The 19,056-nt window shown below is 37.1% G+C and overlaps 1 protein-coding gene across 2 annotated transcripts in view; it reads right to left on the bottom strand.

Annotated features, from left to right (window-relative positions):
* The window catches only part of PIK3C3 (phosphatidylinositol 3-kinase catalytic subunit type 3), a 71,811-nt gene extending 53,007 nt beyond the window's left edge, over positions 1-18,804 (bottom strand). Inside the window, exons 1-9 of one of the 2 annotated variants that reach the window (XM_084504286.1) lie at positions 18,531-18,804; positions 16,507-16,695; positions 15,832-15,975; positions 13,618-13,747; positions 10,681-10,767; positions 9,180-9,275; positions 1,417-1,488; positions 868-957; positions 175-279 (exon numbers count right to left, since the gene is read on the bottom strand). In XM_084504286.1, coding sequence (XP_084360412.1) covers positions 175-279; positions 868-957; positions 1,417-1,488; positions 9,180-9,275; positions 10,681-10,767; positions 13,618-13,747; positions 15,832-15,975; positions 16,507-16,695; positions 18,531-18,598 — 981 coding nt within the window. In that variant the 5' untranslated portion in view covers positions 18,599-18,804. The remainder of the gene's footprint in view (positions 1-174; positions 280-867; positions 958-1,416; positions 1,489-9,179; positions 9,276-10,680; positions 10,768-13,617; positions 13,748-15,831; positions 15,976-16,506; positions 16,696-18,530) is intronic. The other variant, XM_084504287.1, reaches the window with a different exon arrangement.
* Between the last annotated feature and the right edge of the window lie 252 nt (positions 18,805-19,056).

Consider the following 19,056-nt stretch of genomic DNA (forward strand, 5'->3'; position numbering starts at 1 on the left):
AAAAGTACATTCTCCTCATTCCTGAGTTGGACCGATATAACTATGTAAGAAAAAAATGTTCTTTATTAATGATTTTCTTTAAATTGTGGTGAAACATTTCCCTGAAGTTGTCACTACGTATTAATACCAAGCTACCTAGTAACTTCAAGTTTAGTCGTCAGATGAATGACTTACATTAAGCTGATCTCGTGTAGCTGCATTAGGCTTCAGATCATGATCAGAAGGTCCACTTCTTAAACTTCGAGCAAGCTTGTGATGTTTGCTTTCTACTAAGTTCTCCTAAATGCAGAGGGTAAGTCAATATTTATAAATATTTAAACTCGAGATAAAGTTACTACTGAAGTGAAAACACCTAGCAAAAACTCACCAGGATCTTAAATAATGCATGACAATTAAAATTCACATCTAAAACTACAGCATCTTCTGGATTGTTTATTTTTCATCATTGCTGTTTAACAAGATATCCTTCAACAATATGCTCTTTTACTCATTAAAAGTAAGGGTTGTTGGGGTTTTAGTTTATTTAACTTCACTTGACTTACAAGCCCTATGTTGCCTTTTGGTGAATTGCTGCAGAATGCAAGTGTTCCAGTCAAGGCATCTGTGATTTAGACAGCACTCAAACGTGCTAGCCGCTTTGAAAACATTTTTAGGATGTTTGCAGTATAAAGCTTTGTATGCAAGAAAAACATTCTCAAAAAGTTTTCCCACTGTTAATAACATGTTAGCAACAGTAGGAGCCACAATAGGAGCCACAGTGTCAACAAGATTTCAGCAGCCAAGGCAGTTTTCAGCATTGTCAGACTTGCTCTTGCAGTGTTAGATTAAACAGTGCTCAAACAGTGTTGCCAGTAGAAGCCCACTTACATTAAGGTTCCCAAAGCTGCCAATACCAGTCCCACTGAATTGGCATCCACAATAATGGAAATCTTTTCTAGAACTGTATTTAGGCACTGTCTACATGAAAGACAACATACAAGAGAGCGTAGGGAGAAAATATTTTAACAGATGAAGTGACCAAGAGTTACTATACTTTCTTCTATACTTGATTTCTCTCTTCTTCAGCTCCTTCTTACGTTATATTCCCACCCTCTCCCCTCTTTTACCAACAATCCCCCTATTTTGCTTTTCTATACTTCAGAAGCAAGCACATTAGGTATGGAAAGGAAGAGAAGCATCACCAGCATTAAATCACTTCTGGTATTTTAAATCTACCAGAAGCAGCAATAAAAAAAAAAAAGTCACACCAACATACTTTTCAACTGGTCAAATACATCTTTGCAACAGAATTTTGAACTACTACAAACTAGAAGTGATATGAGTGATATGACAAACTTAACTCCACTTCTGAAAACTTCTCAGCAAAGTACTCTTATACACATTGCTTTACATGGACGCTTTACACACAATGCTTACCATAGACATTTGTGGATCTGGAATCTTAACAATTTCAGAGCTCGTCAAAATTGGAGAAGACTCATCACCATCCTGAATGACAGAAAGTTAAAAGCATACTTAATATTTCCAATTCTTAAAATAAAATAGCATGTCATATTAAAGCATTATATAACATACTGAAGTAAAAAATTTTGCAGCCACACCTTGCAGAGTTTTGTGGGTATAAAGGGGAAAAGAAAAAATGGATTTTTTGGTTAGTTTTCGCTAGATGATAAATAAGATCACAATAGAGATGGAAATTCATCTGAGGAGATGCATCTTGGCAACTCACTACCATGGAAGCAAACAAGCAAGTGGAAAAAATTGCTGTTATCATTACTCATGTCCTCTGGAAGCGCAACGAAAAACTAAATCAGGGTCCGTACTTTCACTAAAAACAAAGAGTTTCCTAGAAACAGCAGCAACATGGCAGAAAGCATTTCAAAACAGTTCAAAAATAAAGGTCCTCTGAAACAGCCCAATGTAGGAAGGTCTGTGCCCATCTATCACAGGTTCCACATACAGTGTGGTATGGTCTTCTCTGGAAGTTCATGCTGTACATGCTACTCTGGAGCCGTAAGGCAGATGCCTGATAATTTTTTCATTTAGAAGACTAAGGTGTTGCTGGTTTCAGTGGAGAAGCAAAATTTTTCTTGTTTGAATCTGGCAGAAAGAAAAAATAAAGTCTGCCACCACAAGACAAGATCCAGCAACATCATTTCCCTGCTTTTCAGTCACATCCAGAAGACTGGTTTTGTTTTATTTTAGAAATGCAACCAAGCATTAATTGACATGATCTACAGAATATTTAAAAGACAATATAAAACAGTAAAATAGAAAAGTCATCAAAAAAAAAAACACGAAGCCACTAGCATAATACATGCTGTACTATACTTAACTAAGTTTGTTCTCATTTATTTCAGAATAATTTTCAGGCATGAATCCTAATGAAAAGATTTGATGCCAGCATTGTCAAACAGGACAGAAGTAATGGCAAAAATTCTAAAGGCTGAATTGAACATGTAGCCCAATTTCCAAATGTAAGCAGGGACTAAAGATGCAAATAAGGTGCCTACTGGAATTATTATCTCAATCACAATGTATATTTTACCTTCAAAAACTAAGCCCTGAGGGTTTAATCGAAAAGACAACCGCTAACACTGAATCTTCCCACTGACTTCAGCAAGCTTAATTTATTTTTCATCTGCAATGTGTTGCCTCTCCACAGTTTCAATAGGATGCATGGGGAAGGGAAAGAATTGCTAGATCTCAATGAAGTATGCAGCCTTAGTTAAAAAAAAAAAAAAAAAAAAAAAAAAAAACAACTAAAAGTTAATGGCCAAAAGATGTTCCATATAATCTATTCAAATCACAAATAAAATAGTTTCTTATATTTTGATTTTCTATATTTTTATATTTATGCACACTGTATATATGTGTTTTGGTTTTGTTTTTTTATGAATGTACACATATTAAACACACAAAAATATCAAACCTTCATTTCACACGAATCTATTCTAGTTTTATTTAATTTTAGAGTATAATACACATTACAAAGGTAAAAGCTAAGGCCTTCAGCAGCTTCATTATAAGGGAAACAGACATTTCCACTAAAATAATTTTTTTTTTTTTTTTAAACATAACTCTTCTGTCAGTAATGCTTTGAGGTAATTTGTTTTAGTTTGCTTCTGCCCAGCCCCTTTTTTTTTTTTTTTTTTCTTTCATTTTTCAGTCCCAAATGCTTCTTGGGATGCTTTTCCTTTTATATTTTTCAGAGGTAACTTTCAAAGAATTGAGGAACTTGTATCAAGGAGGAAAAAGGAAATAATTATCAACAACAAGAAACAGGAATTAATAATGCCTTCACCATTTCAGGAGAAGGGTATTTTATTAACTTATGTATATTCTGTGTTGCTGACTACAGTAAAAGATTTCTTAATATTAAAAAAGCATGTTCAAGAAGACAACTCCATATTAGTTTCTCATGTCTTTCTTAAGTACAACTCTATGGTCAAAATAATGGCAACAACTACACATCTATCCATCCTAGTTAAATGTTTCGTATGTATATACACACACACTCTGTGGCTGATGGCAGTCCCAAAATAAGCAGTACTGCTCTTCCAAATGTATGCAAAAAAATGTATGCAAATGCACACTGAAGAGGACACTTCACATTAACCTAACTCTATAGAAATACTAATTCTGAAGTAGTTCTATTATAGCAAAACTACTACTGCACTGATATAAACAGTAGACTGAATAAAGTAGGAGATAGGCACATCAGTGATCACATTGTACTAACACTTCTGTGACCTCACTGCAAGCAGCTTTCAAATCATGACATTAGTATTAATATTACTAAGTCGAATTACATAAAAACAATGAAATATTAAGGAATCGTGTTTTGGCAGGAAAAACTGTCCAAGAAATAAATTTAGTGACAAAGGATGACAGACCAAGTTTCATCAAGTAACTAGTTATCTTCCTAATCAAAACTGTAATAAGGCTTCAATCCAATGTGGCCTTTAAAAGCAGTGGAGGATTACAAATGCCCCAGAGACAAACAGTGCTTCCCCTCAGTTTGGGCCCTTCCCACGACAGCACTGTAGGAAAAACTTGACACAGCAGTGGAATCAATAACAACTAATAGATGTTCAAAACCCATATTGAAGCATTTTTAACATCCATATCCCATGTAGAGTCTCTAGGGATAGGCAGTAATGATACTACATCTTTCCCTCAGTAAATACACTCAGATAAAGTAGGCAGCTGAAAGAAGGAAAAATTCTGACAAAGGTTTTAGACTTGTAAAATGGAGCACCACAATCAAAAACCTATGACAGAGATTGCCAATTCAGAGCTTATTAGGATGAAAATTATTAAGTGCCTGAAATCTGCTTAAACAAAAAAATACAAAAGTTAGAAAGACACCAAGCTTTCCAGTGACTAGTGTCAAAATGTTTATAGTGCCCTCTAAATGCAAGACTAGTATTAAAAAATAATTATTTCCAAGCTCATTGGTAATACACCTGTGTAAGCTTTTGAAAGAAATAAGGTCTTCTTTATCCACCTTTACTCAAATGCTCAAATGCAGTTTTATAATGCTGAAGAGCCAACCTAGAAAGTTCTGGCTATTAAGCTCAAGTACTAGGAAAACTTTGTTTCCTAGTGTTTTGTTACATTTTAGAAAACAAAACCAGAAGCTTCAACCAAAACTTGCTGGGAAGCCAAGTTTTGCCAAAGCATATATGTCAAATTACTGTCAGCAGTTACAAACATGTTAAAAACTGACTATTTTATGAAATCCTTAAAGAAGGTCATTGTGAATAGTTTGCCTGTGAAGGAAGTCAGCTGTTTTACTCACCTTCCAATTAGATTAGTGCATAGCTCTAATTCTGTGTCATACTTGGAGAATATCACATGGACCACCGTGACCCTGACCATATAAACTTATTAAACCACACCAAGGTCTGAGAGTCAAATTTCAATTTGCATTTTGAGTTTGGTCAGGTGCATGCTTTTGAAATATCTCTCCTGATTATCCCCATGTAATAAGAATTGATTTACAACACTCAAGTTTTAAAAATACCCTCCAACTGCTAAGAGTCATTCAACTTGGGAGACTTGAGGAAAACTAGACTCAAGTAAGAGAATCCAATGCAGACATTAGGCCTTCAGCAACCATTTCCTCATGGGAAATCTGCTTCTATTTACTGACTTATGTGCTAACACTGCCAGAGCTGGAGAGATGACCTGTTGTTTTCCAACTAGGAAACAAAAGCAATGACAATACTGAAAAGCATTCACTTGCTTTAAATTAATCTTAAGAATTTTAGAAGTACTTCAATACATTAAGGTCAGTGAAGAACTTTAAATAGTTTATAATGTTTATATAAAGTCAACAAAATTTGCAGCTTTGTAAACCCACAAAGTTCTTACCTGAAAATTAATTTCACAGTATAAATAAATAAGGAAGTTCTATTTATCTTATTCTTTACTACTTTCTTCCAAGACATGAAAGAGGTTCTCTGGGAATGTGTCACTTTTAAACCAAATGCAGAAGTGCAATCAATTTATTCAAAGGTTTCATTTGGAACCTTTGCAAGAATACACATTAATGAAAAATACTGATGTTATTTGCACTTGGAAAATCACAGGGAACTTTTGCCTGAATGAATCAGAAATGATGCTCTTGTCACTAGAAGGCTGCTATCCTTCACATCATGAATGTTGTATTAAAATTAACAGAGAACATGGAAAGAGCCACTGCCACTTTACGTCATTGTAATTGAAGGCTGAATCAAGCAGTAGCTGATAGAATTTGAGATTCTTTAACAGGCTAGTTCTTTGTAAACACTTGAAAACAAATTTATCACCCAAACTGTGACAAGTAATCTTCTCTTCACCTATCGGTCACAGACAGGTGACAACAGAACCTAGTTTCAATATCCTGGGTATGTATACTGTACACTGTAATTGAAAGCATGAAAATACTGAGAAGATAGGCATTAATTTATGTAGTTTCCTACTGCTGCCAGAAAAGGGTCAAGAACTTGCTGAAAAGCTACTTCATAACAACAAACCCCTATAACTAACTGCAGCTTGAGTTTTAATATGTACTATTACACATTCAATTACTTTATCACCACAAGAGCAGACAATTTATAGTTATTTTGTTCCATGCATTTTTAATATGCCTCAGTAAAATCTGTCAAGAAATAGATGTATGTTTCAAGTCTGAGTCTTCTTTCCCTCACTTTTTATATCTTTAAGACTATAATGACGACTGGAAAAAATTGTGTGTGCAAATCAGGTATAACTCATCTATAATGGTAGGTTTCTGGAGGTTGAGGAAAGAAACCAGTTTTAGGAATATTGCATACAACTATATAAAGTGTCAAGACAATACAAAGCTGCATGTTAGCCATGCTCATTAGTTTGCACCTGTGACACATACAACACATTCCTTTAATTTAAGCTTTTACCCTACTGCAGAGTAAACTTGTTAACAATTCTTAGTAAAATGTTTGTGTTTTGACCATGTTCCATTATGCTCTCCAAAAAAATACTTCCTTGATTCACAAAGAAGTAAATAACTATTTGGTTTTGAAGAAGAATTTGACACATACTAAGTTGCCTTGTGTTTTGTAACACCATGGAATTTTGTCACAGTAAGATCCTCTAAAACAGCTGGTTCTAAGAGAAATCTACAGAAACACTACCAAACAAGCTATTCTAAAAGGCAAAAAAAAAAGACTCGGGAAGATGGGTCCCATTTTCAAATACAGTCTGCTAGAACAAATGCTAAACAAACGCTTGGACTCTCAAGCAGTAAGCAGGTAAGCTGAGCAGGTTTTTAACCTAGACACCTGCCTAAGGCACAGAGTATCAACATTTTATCTTTTTCAACTCCACAGGATACTTCTGGACTTTACACGAGCTTTGCTCATTTAAAATGTTAGCCTTAAATTCTTCTGCAATGCTTTAGAAACAGACACAGCCATAACAAAGCACCTAACACTTAACGCTCCCTCTGGTCAATAAGCGCTCATTCACAAGTGACCCATTCAAATAGGACAAATACTTCAAAACTTTGAGACATAACCAGAGACTGGAGTATTTGATGCAGAAGTATATTCAGTATATCAATCATATTTCCTCTAAGCACCAGAGGTGCACCAGGAAAGCACAAATAACTTCTGCCTTAAGACATCAGCTCTGTCATCAAAAACAGGGAATTGTGAAGACTCAAGTCTAACTGCTGGTTCTGTGACAAGAAACACAACAGTGGGACAAGATTCTAGATGCCATTTTTAGAAGGCACCTCTCTACTTGGAACCCAGAACACCTTAAAACATAGAAGACATAAAAAATAAAAGACATGAAAACATAAAAGATAGCTCTGCAATGGAGTACTCATCCCCAAACCCAGCAGTGTTCCCTCTTATCTGGTTAAGGTCTCCAAGTTCATTCTGAGCCTCTTGTTGTCTGTGGCCCTACAGACAGCCTGATCTTATCTGCAAACCAGCTTCAGAGTTGCACCAACCCACTGCTTGGTCATCAGATTTGCTTTAGTGTACTGGAGAATTTGGTAAGAGCCAAGTTGAACCACTGTTGCCTCCGGAAGCGCTACAGAGACAGCCACCACTACATGGGACAGAACATAGCATCCACCTGCTTTAGTTCTATATCCTGTCTGCAAGACTGAACTTTTACAAGGGTTTGCAAAATTTCTTAATCAGATGCTCATTTTTGGTATGACAACAGGAAAAGATAATTTTTAAAATTAATTAAATGTAGTAATTTAAATAACTAATTTCCAACAGAATAAAACTTAAGCTGATTGTGATTTGTGTTTTCTCAGGTGTTTTTTGTTTGTTTGTTTTTAATGCTGTTTTTTTTGCAATTTATTGCTGTATTTCTCACTGCCTTCTGGTACCTTACCTAGATCACAGTGCTACCTTTCAGACCAGTTGGTAATGCTGCCATGAAAATAATTCTAACCTATCTTCCATCATATTATAATTTTCTATATTGAATCACATTCTTTAAATTCTCAGAATAGATGCTACTTATAGTGTCTCCAAGCTTAACAGGACTCCAGTCTATCATCATCTACTTTCTCTTTTCCATACAGCTGCCTTATTCACTAATTTTCCGAATTCTTATTAATAGAAACATACTGAAAACTTTAAAAGGTAATTTCTGTTGAGTTTTCTTTTTTTTCTGAAGCCAAGTGATAGAGATGCTGTCATCTCTATCTCAGTGGATCTTTCTACAATGCACAGGTCCATAGAAGCATTGATAATGCCTGCCAAGGACACAATACTGCCTGTAAAGCTCACTGTTAATCCTTTGTTTCAAAAAATTTTAAGTCACAATACTGATGTCACTGCTTAAATGTTTCACAACATTTACGACTTGATCTTTTTATGACTTTACTTGACTTTTTTACGACTTTACAACTTGATCTTTTTGGTTTCGAAATCCACTTTTAAAGATTGCATTTTTCTGGATACTTCAGAAGAACAAAATTAATAAGCTGTTCCAGAAGCTTGAGTTGTGGTGTTTTAACAATTAAGTTTTGCATGCATACATACAAATTGGCAAGCCCTATTGCAGACGCTGAAAAATGACAGCAGGATATCCCTCTTAGTAGCGATTCCTACATACACGCTTTCTGTGCAAGAACATTAAAATAGTTACTAGCTTCATATATTGCTTTGGAGATACATTTCCTGTAAACAGGAAGAAAAGATGGAAGACACTCTGATCAAAAGTCTTCTCCTAAATTAATTTTCATAACATTTTCAACATCGAAGTATAAACTTTTATTTGTTGATTTTAGAGAACGTTCACAAGCTGAGCACCTGTGCGAAGTTTTAAAAGCTTGTATTTTATAAAATCACAAATCAATACAGGTACACTTCTTCTTGATGAGACAATTTTACATACAGCTACTCTAAAAGTACCATTGGGCAACTGGAGGAACAATATATCAAAAAAGTTTTTAATCACTCACTTAAAAATTCTATAATCTTGAACTGTTACATGAATGAATAACTTCTGTAATTTCATCGCATCCATACCATTTGATTTGTATGTACATAAACAGCTGCTACTGACAGCTGCCTGCTACTATCCTGCAGCAGAATATTTCACCTCAGCAGAAAAAATTATCTATTTCAGATGCACACACTGCTTTTTAAAGAAGACCATAAAGTCTGCAAGGCACATACCTTTTCGTAGTAAACTATTCCGTATTCTTTATCATCACACTTGACACAACGGAATTCAATCATCAGGTACATAAAATTAGAACTTCGTTTTTCCCTCTGAGAAGAGAACCACCAGATGTGTATCACATATTAAAGAACATCGATCTTTAGCATTCACAGTACAGCAATTACTCTACTTCCTTTGTGCTGTAACTGATTAATTAGATTATCACTTGCTGAAGCAATTATTCAGTTAATCATTTCATAGCACTACTTGAGACCTTTTTCCTGACATTCTTCCTTAACTTACATTGCCAACTCACAATAAACATCCACATGTAACAAAATCATATTGTTTTAATCAGTAGTTTGCAATTATGATTCAAAAGCCTGCAAAGAAGCAATGAAGAATAACCAGTTGACTTTTGTTTTAAATGATTACATGTAATTATGCACATCAGTCAAAACCCAGAAGACATGAAAAATGACTGCTTTAGATGAAACAATGAAAGAGACAAATTAAGCCTAGACCAAAATTAGACTTGCAGCTTTTAGACTTTCAGAGGAAGATTTGCTTGTGTATGTGTTTTTTAAATGATTTATTAGTAAAAGTGTTTAGAATTTTAAGATTTTTGAAATCCAGACGGGTAACAAAGAAGTTATACATAAAACCACTATCGGGAACATTTAATAAAAAAAATCATGCCCTTTGATAGCAAGCAAATCAAGCTCATTTCATACGTTCGTAATGGATTCAACTTGCCAGCAGAAACAATGCAATTTTGCATTTAAGACACAGCTCTAGGAATCAGAGATGTTGAATTTTATGTAGTTTTATAAAAACCAGGAAGACGACAAAAATACCCATTTCCAACACAGGATAGGCTGAGTTCTCAAGAAGACTTGAGAGGTTATTAAAACACAAATATAAACATAAAATCCCAGACCTCTAATTAGCTCTAATTAAAGTAAGATTAAAAAAAATCTCAGAATACAAAGCAGAATACAAAGGAGTTCTGTTGTGCAAGATAAGTATAATCAGTTAGTAAGTCTGCAGTCATTTTTCTCAGTGAGGCTTAACACCTCATACAGGTGTTAGGTTGTGGTTTGTGTAGTTTGTTTAATTCACTCAAATCTTATGTTTTTCTTCAACACCCAAAAATCAAAACCAATAAAGTTAAACAGGTCTGAAGCCAAAGAAAGTCTATATGGCCAAAAAACTTCCCATCATGATCTAAATCCTAGAGGTTATTCAGTTATATCTAACAACATTTGCTCCAAGCTACACCAAATCACTTACCAAATCACTATACCAAGTCACTTAAAAGTTGATAAAAGAGCTTTCTATTCCCATAATTGCCCAAGTCAAGTCCAGATGGGAAGCTTAAAGAATTATTTTTCCTTTAATTGTATACATCAGTGACTGAAGAAAAATAGGACCAGTTAGTTTCCCACACATGTGAGAGTTCCACATTAGCAAGATTCAAAAAGAAAATTACAAATCTGATCGAGGATGACCTACCTCGTTTATCATTTCTATTTCTCTAAAGGTCAGCCTGTCCAGCCAGTCCACTTTCACCATGTGGCCTTGCCGATGAGACTTCGTGAGCTGCATACAAAATCACAATGATAACATTTAAATTGTTTCAAGTAAGAAAAAGAATATCAAACTCAATTTTACAGATACATTAACATAGGATATAAGGAGGAAAAAAACTGTAGAAAAAAGCCTGTAAATTATACATACAGCAGATCCTCATAAACAGTTAAGCTGTGCCTTAGCAATACTTCTAATATCTCAAAATATCATGGCAAAATATCAAAACCACTCAACAAGCACACGATCTTTGAATGCGTGAAACATTAAAACAGTAACCTATTTTTTAAGCAGTCACATAATAAAAACACTTGACTGAGTTACTGATTTTCATACAGCATAACTTACCAGGTCAAACACAAAAAGGAGGTATTTGAGAAATTATCCCAACTGAATAATTCTACCTTTATAAGCCTTACAAAAGCAAGGTCTCAGATTGCAACTTACACATTGAAAAAGATCAATGAAGACTTACAGCAAATCAGAGTTTGTTCTCCTTTTCTTTTTAGGCATCTGAAAGCAGCCTATCAGAAAGCCCAATAGTATCTGGACAGGAAAGGTCTCTGCTTAGTTGCTATTTCCCAAAGTACACAGAAGCTGCCACTCAGAAGGAAAGCAGCATGTCACCAATATTCCACCTCCCTGCTTTGCTCAGCACACCCTCACCTGCCACAGCCTTCTATTTGAAAGCCAAAGAATGCTGTTGGAAGGACTCTGGAAATTACCTAGTCTCAAAGCAGGGTTACTGCACATTGCACAGGACATTGTGCAGTCAGGTTTTAACTACACACGGACAGGGACTCCAAAACCTTTCCCAGCAATCTGCTATAACAGTGTTTAACCACACTTACATTTTAAAAAAGTTCTGTGTTTCAGTTTGCACGGACACCTTTACACACAGTAGCATTAATAGGCATCCAGCAACTGATGAGCCAAAGGAAAATCTGAAGCTGGCTGTATTCAAACAATGGCTATTTAGGAACGACACACCACAAGAACCTAGTCTGCTATGGAAACAGCTATACAGATGAAAGCTTACACAGACACTACTCAGAAACCCTATTTGCTTTGCTAGCCAGCAGCATCTATCGATAAAATGCCTTTACAAAGAAACACAACAAAATACCAGTGAAGAAAACAGTAATATCTTTCAGAAATTAGTATCTTGAAAAAACAGCTTTCAAAAGAGAAGATGGTGTCAGCTATGTTAGTAGCTATTCATTAGAACACTTATTTGGGATGTGAAAGAAACCCATCTTCCTGAAATGCTTTGGGCCCTCATTTCCCATCTTCAAAAGAACAGGCTAGAACAGACCCATGTATTTTGAGATTGCAATACCTAGTTATTTGTGTTTGAGTAGGGAGCAGAAAGGAGTGATGGGGAAGAAAAGCGCTGATAGGGTGTGATCACGTTTGCAACAAACCTAACATGAAAATGAAGATCTACATTAATACCTTTCTCAGAGACCCATCACCGCCATCACATAACCATGCAACAAACTACAAAAACAGTCCAGATACTCAGTGTCTGTCTACAGAGCTTCCATGGGCTAGATGGGATTTAATCTGCTAGGATCAAGAAATGGGACACCATGGCTGGTAGAAAGCTTGAAGTAGATGCACTTAAGCAGAACAGGAATATACAACTACACTAACCCAAGAAAAAGGTAAGTTTGTCCTCTGTCAGGTATATAAAAGCCTCCTGGCATATTTTCCTGCTCCTCTTTCCAAACCAAAGCCTACAGTTGTTCTTTTCAAGAAACGTATGCTCACACCTGAGCTTCTACTGAATAAAGCAGGTTTGCACATCCCATGCTTTCTTTAGAATGCTATACAATGTTAATAGGAACTCGCAACAAAAAATCACTATTAAGTTACCCAATTACATCACTTCTGTATCTCCCGAAGAAAAATATTTGCATCTCAGTGTTCTTGTAAAGCCACTGTTGAAACAAACAAACCTTCTTCATGATAGTGACCTACTACCTACAAGTCAGAAAACATTTATGAGCTCTCCATTATAAATTCGAGGTGAGCAAGACTAATTAAATAGACTGTAAATCAAAGTGTATTTCTGTGACAGAACTCTAGATGACAAATTGATGTATTTATGGCACTGGACCTTTCTTTCACCTGGAGCTGAACAAAGGCGAGGATGAAAACTAGGCAGCCAAGATTAAGATGCAAGTACATACACTAAATAAGAAGGGCTGAGACATCCGGCAAGCTTCAGGTAAGTTCACCTGAAGAATGAGAGATCAGCTAGTAAAGTTCAACAGCTAACATTATGAATTCCAGAGGTAGCTTTGATGGCAAAAATAGAGTTTGCCAACAAGCTGTGAATAGAAATATTAATATGCACACATATGCATAATCTTAAATTAATGCAACTTTGGTTAATTTTTGCAGGTCTACCTTTTTTTTTTTTTTTTCCTAATGCAAAGGTACATCATAACATGCCTGAACAGTACACCAGACAGCCACTGAAGGAAACTTTAGTGTCCTCACAAGCTACTCTCAGGAGCTACTCCTCTTGAACTGGATAGAGTTCTGTTTCTGAGCATTTTCAAGGTGCATTGATATTTTAATTTTTCACAAAGAATAAGGATTTTAAGTCGCTACAACAGAATGCTACATATATCACAAGTTTCTTATGCTGTTCAATGTATTTATGTGTTAATTTAAGGAATCCTTGTAGCAAGGGACTTTATCCATTTGTGTAAACCCTATAAAATACCTAAATCAAAGTAAGGTAATTTTCATGTGAGAAAACACAAGAAGTTTATCGTTATTATAGTCTAATTTTGCTCCAATGATAGTTCAAACTTTCCATGTACATCTTAAAGGTTGCTATTCTACTACCTTTGCCAAGCGGCTCATTTGATCCTCAGAAACTGTGCTGCTGGTTCTCCCAGGAGTTCTGGTGGGCTCTGAGCCATCAGCTTCTACGTTGGGCCAGACTTTCAGATCATGCATTCCTTGACGAAACATACTGCAAAGAAAAATGTGGGATCACTTCAGCAAATTGAAAACACAACTGTCAGGAATCAAAGTACAGTGGCAGCTGCACAAAAATGAATAGGATTCCTCTGCCAAACCTACAAACATGTATTACCATGCATAAGTTAACTGAACTGTAGAAGTGCCTAGCACCTTATCCCCTCTGTGGCCTTCATTTTTATTGGCACATGAAGTTTGAAAGAAAATGAGTAAATCTGAGGTAACTTATTTGGCAAGTGGAAGAAAAATGGATAATTCCCAAAGTCAATGGGGTGGTACAAACCTGAACTGAAGAGAGAGCCTGACCTTCATAGTTTTATTATTTGTAATGAAGCAGAAAGAATTCCTCTTGACTTGCAAATTACAATATTGACTTTAGGTCCACCTAAAAAAATTAAACTATAAAATGTAAGTTTCATCTGAAGGTCAACTGATAAAAAGCAGCTTTCTCAGCTGAAAAAAAAAAAAAAAAAAAAACACAACACAACCCTCACCATACCATTTTCTCCATCTATGCCTGAAATTGAATTGATAATTGAAATTGTGCAGTGAGCAGAACTTTGCATGGAAATTCACCACACCTCTTCTATTCAAAACCCTGTTTCCCTTGCACATTTGTACCAATTCACCTATAAAAGGTGCCCCAACAAATTGGGTGCAATATTTTTTAAATAAGAGCTCATAAACTGACTAACATCTTCAGGGATATACCACTTTGAATCATCATAGATTAAAAATTATTAAGAAACACTGACTAGAAGGACCATCTCACCTTAAATTCGCACATTGTTGAATACTACTGCAGGGGTTACCATTTACAATCCAATAAAAAAAATGAAATAGTTATTTCTGTCCATCCCCCACGCTCTGGAAATAAATGTAATTTATAAAATACTATCTTTTTCAGGGATTACGCTTTAATATTTTAAAAAACTACCAGCAATCTTCAGGCCACAGTCCAATTGATCCAGTTTAATTTTCTGCCCTAAGACAATGCCAATTTTTTTGTCAAAGGAAAATCTTCAATGACAGAGATGCAACCTCCCTCTACAGAGATTTTCTACATTCACTACCACTAGGACAGTCTTCTTAGTGCCAACCATTTCCTATCACCAACCTAAACTTGCCCTTGCTCAGCTTAGCTTCATTACTCCTTACCCATGCACAAGACACCAAGGTTACTTCTCCCCCTTTTCCAACACTACCTACACAGTAGCAAAGCGTTCCCAGACTTTTCTTCAGCCCCACCTGTCCTTACTCCTCCTCCATTACACTTATTTCCTATATGTCCAGTGATATGGACTCCCTTGGGCTCCCAGCTGCCAGAAACTTGTCTGAAATTACATAGAACTGGACACATTCCCACAGAGGAGACAAATAAGAAGCAGAAGGATATAACCTTGTCCCTGATGTGCATACTTGTGAACTGTTTATATATTTAATATTGTTGCATATTTCACAACATCATGAATGAATCGTGTAAATTAAAGATACACTCTAAAACACATTTTTTTCCAGTTTTCTTTGTAGGTACTCTCTATTTTCTCTACTCCGCATTTGAATACAATTAATTACACAATGTATCCTTAATTGATATCAATTGCACACAGTATCCTTAAACTGTATCCTATATTTTTCAGTCCCCTTTGTACTTAGTCGAGATCCTTTTGGTGTCCTGCCACTTTCCAGTGTACTTGTAATCCTTTCCAGCTGCATATTATCTGCAAATGTACCAACCTTGCTCTCTACGAAATCATACAGATTATTAATTTTGAAAATTCCTTATTTCCTGCATTACATGTTGTTTCTTATAGATAATTAACAGCTGCATTAACAGACAAATCATAAGGCAATTAAACAAATCATGTCAAGTAATCAGAACTGGAATTAATTCATTAAAAATATATACAAAGTGGTATTTTTAAAAAGCCTAAGCTTTGGCTTTTTACATGAGAAACTATTTTTTCAAAACCATAGCACATATGAAGCTACAGTGGAGGGAAGGAAGAAGGAATAGAGTAAATCTGATTTTATACACACACACAGATATATATATAAAGCATATATATATTTTACCCATATTTCCCAAAGAGCGAGACTGTTGTTCCTCCCACAGGAACTGCTTTACCAGGTCCATATACATCCCAGATGGTTAGAGCCACCTGTGCATTGCGAGGTAAGTCTGGATACTTCACAGGAAGTTTCAGCCATTCATTCCAGCTGCAGAGAAACAGTTTTTATTAGTCATAAAACCTCAGAATTCAAGTTACCCTACAGTAGTTTACAGAATACAAATTCTCCTCAGACTATGAACTTCTAATGACAGACTGACAATTTACCCATGGGCTTTAGTTATTCAAACACTTAAGTGTTGTCTTGAGTCACTACGTTCACGTATGATTAAAAGGCCATCAACCAAAGGAAAAGTTCCTGAACTTTACAGCTAAGTGCCCAAGATCAGTCTATCCAGTAAACAGCGTAGAGTGTGCTAGTCCAGGCCTCAAGAAAGTTATTACATTAATGAACCATGCCCAAATACACAACTTAATTTTTTTTTACCCATTACACACAAAAAAAATTGCTTTTGTTGTCAGGGCAACAGCTAATAACTATATAGAGACTTGAAACATAAGTTACTTGAAAAAGACAAAAAAAAATATATTTTTTTCTGACAAACAAAACCCGCACAATTACTTATAGAATATGATGTCCCAGTAACTAAGATATATGAAACAAAAGGCAGTCACTTACTTCCATCTAGTGCTAAAAGCTTTATAGGAAGTTCTAACTGGAAGAGCAAGAGGCTTCCCTTCTGCAAACACCTGACAAGTTACATACAAATCAGAGCAAGTTTCTTGGTACAGTCCTGAGAACTTCAGCATGGGGTCTTCCAAGAGAGCTTTGTAACTCTTCTGTTCTCTTTTTCCCTCTAGACTTCCTCTATAGAAAAAAGGAGGTAAGAGAAAGAGGAAAAAAAGAAATAAACCACAGTTTACTTTGTGCATGCTAAAAATTCTACTGTATTTCCATAAGGTATATTTAGACTACTCATTATGGCAGCTATATTTGTTCTGAATTACTAGCAAGCAGTGAAATCTAAATACCTGAGAGAAACTCTACATTTGTTCACCCTGAAGAAGAGAAGGCTCCAGGGAGACCTCATTGCAGCCTTCCAATACTTAAAAGGGGCTTATAGAAGAGATGGAGAGCAACTTTTTACTCATGCAGACAATGACAGGACAAGGGGAAATGGCTTTAGACTCAAAGAGAGGAGAGTTCGGTTAGATGTTAGGAGGAAATTCTTCACTCAGAGGGTGGTGAGGCCCTGGCATGGCTTGCCCAGAAAAGCTGTGGATGCTCCATCCCTAGAAGCTGGATGAGGCCCTGGGCAACAAGGTTTAGTGGGTGGCATCTCTACCCATAGCAGGAGGGTTAGAATTAAATGATTTTTAAGGTCCTTTCCAACCCAAGCCGTTCTATGATTAGAAGTGATGAAAAAAGTACAGAATTCATTGCAATTTAGGGGAAGAGGAATACTAACAAATGGAATAATTACTTGTTTTCCTTTTCAATTGAGGTAACTTCTAATACACCTTGTAGATTCTTAGACTGTACCCTCAAGCAGGGCAACAATGAGATGATATATACTACTATCATCCAAAATGAAAATTACATCAGTAAGTATCAGCATAAACTTGCTCCAAGTACAACTTAGAAAAAAGAGCAAACCTTATTTTAAAGCCATATGAAATTTGAAATGTATGACTGACTTTGGATGCCATTCACTTCTAACCCATTCACTAACAAATCAAAGGTCAGCTAAGCAAACTATTCACACCAAATGATTACAATTTTGGTGTTGGTGTGGAAATGAGTAAGATGTATCTTCCAGGAAACAATAATCTTTCAGTACCATAAAATAGTCAGAGTAGATAAACAAGTTTCTTGCAAGAAACAAGCACAGTACATTCCAGGAAGACACACACTCTGATGCACAAACAAAATCAGAGTTTTTGATAGGCAGTACCAATTAGCAAAGAGGACACGTACATCTCACTTTAGTTCCTATTTTCTATTCAGATGAAACTATTTAGGCCTTAATTAAGCTTCCTCAAGTCAGTTTTTCACAAAAGAGAAGTATAGCTCAATGTAACTACATTAGGGATACATTTCAGAATCACCTACGTTTACTCTACAAGAATTTAAGCGTCCCTGTGATGCAGGAAAAGAAACTGTAATAAAATATGAACCAGAAAATACATCAGTACTTGCAAACACTAGGTTCAACAGGAGTGCTTGCATATAATCAGCTAAACACGTACTTACAAGCTGTATCTCTGCCTATAATAGAGAACCTAACAGAAACGTGCTTTCAAAGAAGCACGCAAACAAGTAAGCGAAAGAAGTGTCTTCAGATTATCTCCTGCCTTTATCACTGAGGAGCTGCAACACCGGCTGGTGACAGGTTATCAGAGGCATGAGGACTCAGCTCAATCAACCTGTGCCTTACAGCACTGCCCTGCCCCACACAACTTGAGGCCGCGAGCGCTTCTAACGCGGCCGGGGCAAAACCAAGCTGCTGGGCTGCAGGGGAGCTCATAGCCCCCAGAAGGGAGGGCACAGCAGCACCGACCCGGCCCTGGAGCCCCCCAAAAAGCACCGCTGCGGGATGCCCGGGGTTCCCAGCTGCGCTCCCCAGCCGCCAGCACGGCCGGGCCCCTCCTCAGCCACCCCCGGAGCTGGCGGAGGCTGAAGTCCGTGCCCCTCTCACTCACATCTTCAGCTGCACGTTGATGTCAAGGTCACAGCTATACACATAATAAAGCTTCTCAGCCTCGCCCATGGCGGCTGCTGCTGCTGCTGCTGATGATGATGATGATGATGCTGCTGCCGCCGCCGCCGCCGCCCGCCTGCCGCCTCAGCGGCGCCCTAGCCCTGCAGCGTAACGGCCGGCAGGGCCGAGCGGCGCCGACATCTTAGTTAAGGGCGGAAGGAGCACGGACACCCCTTCCCCTCACAACTGCCCTTCTCTAAGATGGCCGCCAGCCTGCCCCTGCCGAGGGGGCGGACCTAAGATGGCTGCGCCCACAGCGCGCTCACCAACATGGCTGCCCCCAGGTGTACGGCGCGCAAGATGGCGGCTCCTTCACTTACGTTAACCCCGGGTGGAGGCGAGATGGCCGCCTGTGCGGAGAGCACAGGGCCAGGGCACGCTACAGCTGAGACTGAGGGCGTCAAGGAGGTGACTCCTGCCCCATTTTCTAGCAGGAGTCCCCAGCAACATCTGCATTTTCCCCCTTC

This window comes from Aythya ferina (genome assembly GCF_964211825.1).
Source record: "Aythya ferina genome assembly, chromosome: Z".
In the NCBI taxonomy this organism is placed as follows: Eukaryota; Metazoa; Chordata; class Aves; order Anseriformes; family Anatidae; genus Aythya; species Aythya ferina.